The sequence below is a fragment of the Schistocerca serialis genome, unplaced genomic scaffold, assembly GCF_023864345.2.
Source record: "Schistocerca serialis cubense isolate TAMUIC-IGC-003099 unplaced genomic scaffold, iqSchSeri2.2 HiC_scaffold_34, whole genome shotgun sequence".
In the NCBI taxonomy this organism is placed as follows: Eukaryota; Metazoa; Arthropoda; class Insecta; order Orthoptera; family Acrididae; genus Schistocerca; species Schistocerca serialis.
This window is the reverse complement of record NW_026047911.1, coordinates 8,863-18,206: the sequence shown is the minus strand read 5'-3', so window position 1 is coordinate 18,206 and position 9,344 is coordinate 8,863. Positions and strand designations below refer to the sequence as shown.

The following is a 9,344-nucleotide window of genomic DNA, read 5'->3' as shown; positions in this document are numbered from 1 at the left end:
CGCGGGCGGTTGTGGCGCAGGTTTGGGGCTGCTCCGCACAGGCTGTCGGACGTTGGGCGGTAGCAAGCGCGGGAGGCGCGGCGCGGCGGCGCGCAGAGTGGCGGCCGCTCTCTCGGCCGTCCGCGCCCGCCCGCGACACTGGCTGGGCCTTGTGATTCTCTGCTCTCCCGCTCTAGACCGACGCATTCCGAGTCGTGATGCCGTACCGAGCGGACCGCAGTGAGGAAGCGGAGGGTGTGGCGGATCGCCGTTCGGCAGAGCCTGCTCTGTCGGCGGCCCCATCCGGCCCCCCAACGGAAACAACCCAGCAGACGCCACCGGACGTCGAGATGGACTGCAGCATGGACCAGGGCGGTCGTTATGCGACCCCAGCTCCGGCTGAGGCAGCGAGTGGCGCGGCGGTCGGCAGCACGGCGGGGCTTGCCCCGACGGCTGTCACAAACCGCCGCCCACCTACGACCGATCGGTCCAGACGGACGGGCGTTGCCCAGAGAGGCAGGCGCGCACTTTCGGCGGATGGGGGCATGCCCCTGCACGCCTTTGCCCGCGCGCTTGATGTTGGTGGCCCGACGGCCGTAACCTCGGCCTCACGCGTGCCACAGCCGACGGCCTTGGCACCCGAGGCCTCCACTTCGGCGGAGACAGCGCCTCATGGGGACCCAGCCCACACGCCGGAGGCGGAAAGGCAGCTCGCCTTCCTGATGGGCCTCATCCCAGGCGCTAAACCATCTCCGGATACCATGAAAGAGACGCAGCACTCGCGTAAGCGGCCAGCTGACGCGAGCGCGGAAACACACAGCAAGAGGTCCGCCACTAGCACGCCTAGTAGCGCGCCCACGCTCCGCACCCAGCGGAAGGCGTCGCGGAAGGGATCCAGGACCCTTCACCCGACCGTGGACGACGAGGGTTTCATGCAGCCCTCCCGCAAGCACACAGCCAGGGCTGTGGTGCTTGCGCAACAGTCGGCGGTGCACACCGGCAACCGGTTCGCTGGCCTCTCCAATGATGCCAGTGAGCCCATGGACAGCCAGCAGCAGCAACAGCAGAAGTCGCCCCCTCCACCTCCCGTGGTCATCAAGTGGACCGGCGACTTCCGCGAATTTCGTGAAAAAGTAAAAGCTGTCGTTAAAGGGAACGTGACGTTCAGAGTCGCAGGGCGTGATCTGAACCGTGTCATCACCAAGACGGCAGAAGATTACCGCGGGGTCATGGACCTCGCAGAGAGAGAAGGGCTACACAGCTTCACCTACTCCTCGGAGCCGGTGAAGACGCTCAAAGTCGTGTTCCGCAAGCTCCCGTTCAGTATGGACCCGGGATACTTGCGGGAGCTGCTTGAGGACCTGGGCTTCCCGATACGCGCCACGGCGCGTATGAAGTCACCCAGGGACTTCTCCGACATGCCGCTATTTATGGCGGTTCTGGACGACACCGTCGAGAACCGCAAAATATTCCAGGTGACCCACGTGGCTGATGTCGGCGTCACCGTGGAGAAGCTGCGCAGAAGACGCGGCCCACCGCAGTGCTTCAATTGCCAGGGCCTGGACCATGTGGCGAAGTACTGCAAGATGCCTCCCCGCTGCGTGAAATGCGCTGGGGAGCATCCCAGTCGGGAGTGCAAAATCCCGCGGACGGACGCGCCCACATGCTGCTATTGCGGCGAAAAGCATGTGGCGTGTTTCCGCGGCTGCACTGCCTTCCGGCGCGCTGCAAGAAGAGGACAGCCGGCGCGTTCCGCGCGGGTGCAAAACGGAAGGAGCTACGCATCCGCTGCCACCGCCAGATCAGCTGAGCAGCGTCCTGCCGCCCCCACTGACGTCCAGGGGCGTGGCAGTCAACCGGAGCCTGCGCAGGCGGCGGTAGCCGTGCGCGGGCGCGGACCGCCGAGAGAGCGCCAGCCTGAGCCTCCGCCAGCGGCGGTAGCCGTGCGCGGGCGCGGACCGCCGAGAGAGCACCAGCCAGAGCCTGCGCCAGCGGCGGTAGCCGTGCGCGGGCGCGGACCGCCGAGAGAGCACCCAGCGCCAGCCAGGGTCGGCCGCCGGCGCGGACGGCGGAGGGAGCGCCCTGGCCGTGAGCCAGCGGTCGTTCGAGCGCAGGAGCCAGCATCCTCTCCCAGCACTGACTTTACATCCGCAGCGAGCGTCGCGGACGAAGTCAGGGCCTTGAGAGAGGATTTCAAGCTGCTCCTGCAACAACTCCCGCAGATGATTGCATCTGCAGTGCAGTCGGCCGCCCAGGCCACCACCACACCAGCTGTTCCCACACCCAAACATGGATAGACACATCCAAGGTCTAACCGTTTGCGTGTGGAACGCAAACAGCATTCGCTCCCAAGCGGGAGAATTCCGCCAGTTTCTGCGAGACGAACATGTGGACGTCTGTCTCGTCACAGAAACTTGGCTGAAGCCGGGCGTGAACGTGCGGGCGGCAAACTTCCGCTGCTACCGCACCGACCGGGTCACCCACGGCGGCGGAACGGCGGTGTACGTGAAGACGTCGTTGCGCCACCACCAGGTGCAGCTCCCGGTGACGCCAACCCTGGAGACGACCGGCGTCGTGGTCAACACCTCCGTGGGCCACGTAACATTCGTGGCGGCCTACCGGAAGCCGTCAGGACACCTCAACTCCGGGGACATTGAGACGCTGCTGTCGATGCGCGGGAACCTGTTCATCGGCGGCGATCTCAATGCAAAACACCCGGAGTGGAACTCCAGGGTCACCACCACCAGCGGCAGACGGCTCCTCCGGGTCGTCAACGACCATGACGCCGTGGTGCTGGGTCCCTTCGACCCGACGCACTACCCGGCGCGCGGCCGTCCCGACGTGCTCGACATCGCGATTGTGAAAGGGGCAGCACACAACGCGATCGCGAGCACTCGCTGTGCCCTGTCCTCCGATCACCTGCCAGTGATCTTCGACCTGGACACAGACGGTACGGCGCCTCCTGAGAACCGCTGCGCCCGCCTCAACACCGACTGGGCGCACTTCCAGCAGCACCTGGCAGAGACGGTCGCAGCCACACCTGATCCTGACGAGGAGGGGGTGGATGCAGCACTAGCAGCATTCACCCACTACACACTTGCGGCGGCAGATGCAGCAGCGCCGCGAGGACCGCGGAAGCCGAGGGACAACTCCAAACAGCTTCCGCCGGACATCCTGGCGTTGATCAGTCAGAAGAACCGGGTTTTCCGTGAGTGGCAGATCACGAGAAACCCCGCCACCAAGCGGCTGCTAAACCGCTTGCGCCGGGAGATCTCGGCGGCCGTCGGCCACCACCGCAATCGGGACTGGGCTGGCAGAATAGCCACGCTCAGGATCGATGACGGAAGCGCCTGGGCCATGACCAGGAGCTTCCTGCGCAAGGGGCAGCGCATCCCGCCGCTTCAAGTTGGCCGTGACGTCGTCGCAGAGCCGGACATGAAGGCCAGCGTGCTCGCGGACACCTTCGCCGAGAACTTCTCCACCGTGGACGATGTTGTCGACGAAGACACCATCCAGGAGGTGCAAGAGCGGCTTCCGCTGTACCTGACCCATCAGGAGGCGGACGACGTCATCGAGCCAACCACTGCAGAGGAAGTTCAACACCACCTCGACTCCTTACAGCCCAGGAAGGCGGGGGGGTGCGACAAGATCGACAACGCACTGCTGAAGAAGCTGCCACCGGAAGCAGTGCGTACCGTCACATCGATCTTTAACGCCATCCTCCGCACAGGCGCCTACCCCGATGCGTGGAAACACGCTGAGGTGGTCGCCATTCCGAAGGCTGGCAAGGACCTCAGGCTGGCGCAGAACTATCGCCCAATAAGCCTGCTGCCCTCCCTCTCGAAGACCTTCGAGAGGATACTCGCCAAACGGCTACAGCGCCACGTCAGTGAAGAAGGCCTGCTTCCTGACGAGCAGTTTGGCTTTCGCAGTGGGCACTCGACGCAGCACCAACTACTGCGACTGGTGGAGCAGGCGATGGCGGCCCTGGAGAGACGCGAGTACCTTGGGGCGGTACTACTCGACGTCTCCAAGGCCTTTGATAGCGTGTGGCACGACGGCCTCCTGTATAAGCTGCTGGTACAGGGGGTACCCGTGTCGTACGTCCGCCTTCTCCAGTCATATCTGCGAGGGCGCACATTCCATGTGCGTGCCGACGGCGGCATGTCGACGGCGCGCCACATACGTGCCGGAGTGCCGCAGGGGTCCGTCCTTGGCCCCCTGCTGTACTCCCTCTTCACCGCTGACGTCCCGAAGACGACGCCGAGGGTTCATCTGGCGCTCTACGCCGATGACACCGCGCTGTACACGCGCAGCATGAGCGCGCAGTTGATGCGCCGCCGCCTGCAGCTCTCCTGCAATGAGATTGGAGCCTGGGCCACCAAATGGCGGCTCAAGTTCAACGCAGGGAAGAGCCAGGCGGTGGTGTTTACTCGCCGCTGCATTCCCGTCGCGCTGCCGCCAGTGCGGATCATGGGAGGCCCCATCCCGTGGTCGCGTACTGGAAAGTACCTCGGCGTCACTCTGGATCGACGCCTGACTTGGGGTCCACATATCAGGGAGCTGAGGGGCCGGGCGCTTGGACGGATGCGCTCGCTCTACCCCCTCCTCAACCCCACGACGACACTGCCCACCCACTGCGGCCTCACGCTCTACCTAGCACTAATCAGGCCAGTGCTGGAGTACGCGGCCGTGGTGTGGGGAAATGCCGCCGACACTCACGTCAAGACGCTGCAACGGGTGCAGAACAAAGCCCTTCGGCTGGCGCTCCACCTGCCAAGGGACTACGACACCCGTATGCTGCACGACATCGCGGGAGTTCCGATGCTGAAGCGCCGCTTCCGCGCGCTCGCACGGAACTTCTACGAGTCGGCGAGGAGGTCCAGGAACCCGCTGGTCAGTGGACTGGGAAACCAACTCCACTGGCGCCCAGCGACCAGATGGCCAGACCGGTTGCTGGAATAACCCCAGCACCCAGTGACGACGAACAAGAGACGTGAATTCGTGATGACATACCACTAAGAGAGGACCACATGCATCTAGTGAATTCAACACGCAGGAACAGCAGTTAACCTGCTTAACCTGCTTAAAACCGTGCAAGGAATTGCACGTGAGTTTCACACGGCTGATTCTCTGCTCTGCTGCTGTGCTGTGCTTGCGTGCCTGCCTGCCGTCCCGCTCGCTCTCGCTGTGTGTTACGCGCGTCGTCGAAATGGCAGATCAGGCGGCTACGAACGAGACTGCTGCGGCACCCGCCGCCACCGGCACTACGAAGAAGGCCAAGTCTGCGTCGTCTGCGAAGAAGCCGCGCGCCAAGCCTGCGCACCCGCGCACCTCTGAGATGGTGACGGCCGCCATCAAGAGTCTGAAGGAGCGCGGCGGGTCGTCGCTGCAGGCGATCAAGAAGTACATAGCCGCGCACTACAAGCTGGACGCGGAGAAGCTGGCGCCGTTTATCAAGAAGTACCTCAAGTCGGCCGTCGTGGCGGGCGAGCTGGTGCAGACGAAGGGGAAGGGCGCGTCCGGCTCGTTCAAGCTTGCCGGCGCCGGCGGCGGGGGGGCGGCCGAGGGCGGCAAGGCTCGTGCTGGCGGTGCCAAGAAGAAGCGCGCCGCTCCGGCCAGCAAGGAGAAGAAGGGCGCCCGTGCGGCCGGCGCAAAGAAGGCTGGTGGCGTGAAGGCGGCGACCGGTCGGAAGGCGGGCGCCGCCAAGAAGGCGTCTGCGGCGTCGGCCGCGCCCGCGGGTGCGAAGAAGGCGGCTGCGGCCAAGCCGGCCAAGGCCAAGTCGCCGTCGAAGGCGAAGAAGGCCGCCAAGGTTCCGACGAAGAAGCCGAAGGCGCCGCGCCCGAAGAAGGCGACGACGCCGTCTAAGGCGAAGGCTTCGCCCAAGAAGAAGAAGTAGAGTAGAGGAGAAAGAGATGGGAGAAAGGAAGGGTTTGGCGCTTGACTCCGTCGTCCCCACCCCCCGTCGTCGTCTAGTGGCGCGCAAGAGACGCGCGGCCCAAAACGGCCCTTCTCAGGGCCATCAAAGCACGTCGGGGAAGGTTTTGATTGTCGTGTTGCGTTTGGTGTGGGTGTCTGTCTGGCGTTTCTGTATGCCCGTGGGGATGCTGTTTGCGTGCCGTGGTGGTTGGATTGCGGGGGTCGGTGGCGGGTGTGGGCGGCGGTAGCGGTAAGCGGTGTTGTTGTTGTTGTCGTGGTTGATTGTCGCCGTGTTTGTGGCGGCGGCCGACGGTTGGTTTTTCTGTCACGTTGTTTTGTTTGAATACGTTGGTTGGCTTGCCTGCGTTCGTTCGTCTCGGATGTCTGTCTTGTCGAGTCGTGTCTGGTCTTTGTTTTGTTTTGTTCCTTTGTGTGTGTGTGTGTGTGTGTGTTATGTTTTGCAACGGGGGGCACGTTGAGATGTGGAAGGAGTCGGCGGGGATTTCGGTGGCGCGTAGAGCGAGCGAGCGCGCGCGCCTGCCTGGCCGTTGGCCGTCGGAGTGGAGTGCGGGTTTTTTTTGTTTTCGAAACGAAAGCGGCGGCCGGCCAGCCACCCGTGCGGTGTGACGTCGGCCGTTGGGTATTGTGCGCTTTGAGCGCCGGGGAGGGATGATGTGTGATTGTTGCGCGCTGCTAGCAGGCAGGCAGAGTGAGCGGGTGTGGCGGACGGACGGGAAGTGGTGGTTTTTTTTTGTTTTTGGGTTGCGGGGCGAGAGGCAGGCGACCGACAAAGTTTGCTCGCGACGGAGAGATGTTAGTGGCCCTGAAAAGGGCCGTTTTTGTTTGTGCGGTGCGGTGCGGTGCGGTGCCGCGGCGCGGTTTAGGCGCGCTCGCCGCGGATGCGGCGCGCGAGCTGGATGTCCTTGGGCATGATGGTGACGCGCTTGGCGTGGATTGCGCACAGGTTGGTGTCTTCGAAGAGGCCGACGAGGTAGGCCTCGCTGGCCTCCTGCAGGGCCATGACTGCGGAGCTCTGGAAGCGCAGGTCGGTCTTGAAGTCCTGGGCGATCTCGCGCACTAGGCGCTGGAATGGCAGCTTGCGGATGAGCAGCTCTGTGCTCTTCTGGTAGCGCCTGATTTCTCGCAGGGCGACGGTGCCCGGCCTGTAGCGGTGGGGCTTCTTGACGCCTCCGGTGGCGGGCGCGCTCTTCCTCGCCGCCTTGGTGGCGAGCTGTTTGCGCGGCGCCTTTCCGCCGGTGGACTTGCGGGCCGTTTGCTTTGTGCGGGCCATGGCGGTAGCGGTAGCGGTAGCGGAGCGGCGTGCGTGGAGGTTAGGTGCGGCGCGGCGTCCGGTGCTGCCTTGACAACGGGCCCGCGCGCCTCCGTGCTGCGCTTATATGCCCTCGGTTGCGCGTGGTGGGGGGAGGGCGGGCCAGAGTCTATATAGGGGGGCGGCGGGCGCCGCAACGCCGCCAGGTGCGTCAAGTGCGGATGTCACCATGACACCCGCACTTGTACCAGCACCAGAGATGTCAAACCGACGTGCGCCCGCTGCGGCGGTGAACACGTCGCGAACTGGCGCGGATGTCAGGCCTTCAACGGCCGAAATCACGCCACTACAAAGGAGACTGCGCCCCAGGCAAAGAAGCGACGCCGCAGGAGAAGGCGACGACAGCGTCCTGCAGCCGCGGCGAGCCGCGGAGGGACCGTGGAACCAGCGAGAGGAGGCAGCGCCGCGGGAACAACGGCGGCGCCCGGAGGTGATTCGACGGCGGCCACCGCTCACGTGCGGCCGCCTCCCCCCGCCGCCTGTGGCAAGGGCGGAGGAGGGAGGCGGCGGCGCGACGCAGCGAGTGGGAAGACGGCGACGACAGCCGGTCCTGACATCGAGTCGGCCCTCCAGGAGGCGGAAGCTCGGTTCCGCATGGTTCTCCATGCGGAGATGGAGGCCGCCTGCCTCACTCTACGTGAATCCCTTAGCCGCAACACCAACAAGAAGGAAGCGCAGCACCAAGACGACAGGATGGCAGCAACAGCAGCACAGCCCAGTCGCGACCAGGCCACACAAACGGCCTGGCCTAAGAAGATGACAATTAGTCGAGCCGCACAGGCCTCGTTAGAAGGCAAGGAAGAAGCGGTTGAACGACAGGACTCAAGCGTCCAAACCAAGGAGTTCGTCAACCACCGGGCGGAACTGGTGGACAGCGAACGCCTGGACGACGCCAGCCCAAGAGACGTTTACCAGATGAGCTTCCTGCAAAGCAGGGAGCTCAGAAGAAGAAAGGAGGAAGCCCTGAACGAGCAGTCCAGAAGACAGAGAGAGGAGCAAGAGGCGGAGCGTGACAGGAAACGCGAAGCCGCCACTGCCCGCCGTGAACGCCAGCGTCAACACTGGCAACACGGAAAATAAAGAGAAGGCAAGACACAAGCAGTTCTGGCCAGGTTTTGCAGGTTTTCCTTGGCCGCTAAGGTAAATACCGGAACTGTCCCCTACAAACTCCTGCAAATAAATTCCCAATTGGGAGATATCCACCCCCTTCCCCGCACCCCAGCAAGAAAAATAATAAATGGTGACCAAACAGAATTACAAAAACCCATGGCTGAAAAGAGTACAACGCATGCTCTATAACAGCCCGCCCTTCTCCATCCGAGAAGGGAATGAAAAGTGCAAAAAAAAAAAAAAAAAAAAAAAAAAAAAAAAAAAAAAAAAAAAAAAGCGCTGGGCGCAGACCGTAGCCGACTCGCCAGCCGCTGCAGCTGCTGTTTGTGCACGTTTTGCTTTGCCCGAGGAAGGAAGGATGACAGGCCGCGGCAAGGGAGGAAAGGGGCTCGGCAAGGGTGGCGCCAAGCGGCACCGCAAGGTGTTGCGCGACAACATCCAGGGCATCACGAAGCCCGCCATCCGCCGCCTGGCTCGCAGGGGCGGCGTGAAGCGCATCTCTGGTCTGATCTACGAGGAGACCCGCGGGGTGCTGAAGGTGTTCCTGGAGAACGTGATCCGCGACGCGGTGACGTACACTGAGCACGCCAAGCGCAAGACTGTGACGGCCATGGACGTGGTGTACGCCCTGAAGAGGCAGGGGCGCACCCTGTACGGTTTCGGCGGTTAGGCTGCGTCGCAGCGGGCGCTGGCCTTCCCGCGGCCGTGCTTGTGGGTGGGAGAGACTAGAAAACGGCCCTTTTCAGGGCCACCACACTGTTCGGAAGTTGAAAAGTGCGAAAGAGTCTGTGTTGTTGTTGCTGCGTGTGTGCGCTGTGTTGTTTGTTTGTTTCTTTCTTTCTTTCCGTTTGAGCGACGTGATGTGACTGGGAGGGGAGAAGGAAAGGAAACGTGTCATGTGGCTGGCTGTGTGTGGAGCTGCTTCGTTTGTGTGTTTGTTATTGTGTGTCTTTGTATCGATCGCGACGGAGATGGCGGGCTGTGTGTTGTTGTGCGAGAGGCGGTG

At 63.3% G+C, this 9,344-nt stretch overlaps 1 protein-coding gene across 1 annotated transcript; it reads left to right on the top strand.

Moving 5' to 3' along the window:
* Nucleotides 1–329: 329 nt before the first annotated feature.
* LOC126445415 (translation initiation factor IF-2-like) lies at nucleotides 330–8,308 on the top strand. Its single transcript, XM_050090972.1, has 3 exons — nucleotides 330–1,297; nucleotides 1,781–2,216; nucleotides 7,490–8,308. Exons 1-3 carry the CDS (start codon nucleotides 330–332, stop codon nucleotides 8,306–8,308), a joined length of 2,223 nt encoding a protein of 740 aa, XP_049946929.1.
* Nucleotides 8,309–9,344: the final 1,036 nt, after the last annotated feature.

Bases quoted from the DNA above. Each gene is read 5' to 3' on its own strand.
- LOC126445415 (XM_050090972.1), top strand. From the start codon at position 330: ATGGACTGCAGCATGGACCAGGGCGGTCGTTATGCGACCCCAGCTCCG. The intron at 1,298-1,780 runs GTTCAGTATGGA...TGCCACCGCCAG, and splicing joins GTCGTGTTCCGCAAGCTCCC to ATCAGCTGAGCAGCGTCCTG. The intron at 2,217-7,489 runs GTGCAGTCGGCC...CGCGGATGTCAG, and splicing joins CGCAGATGATTGCATCTGCA to GCCTTCAACGGCCGAAATCA.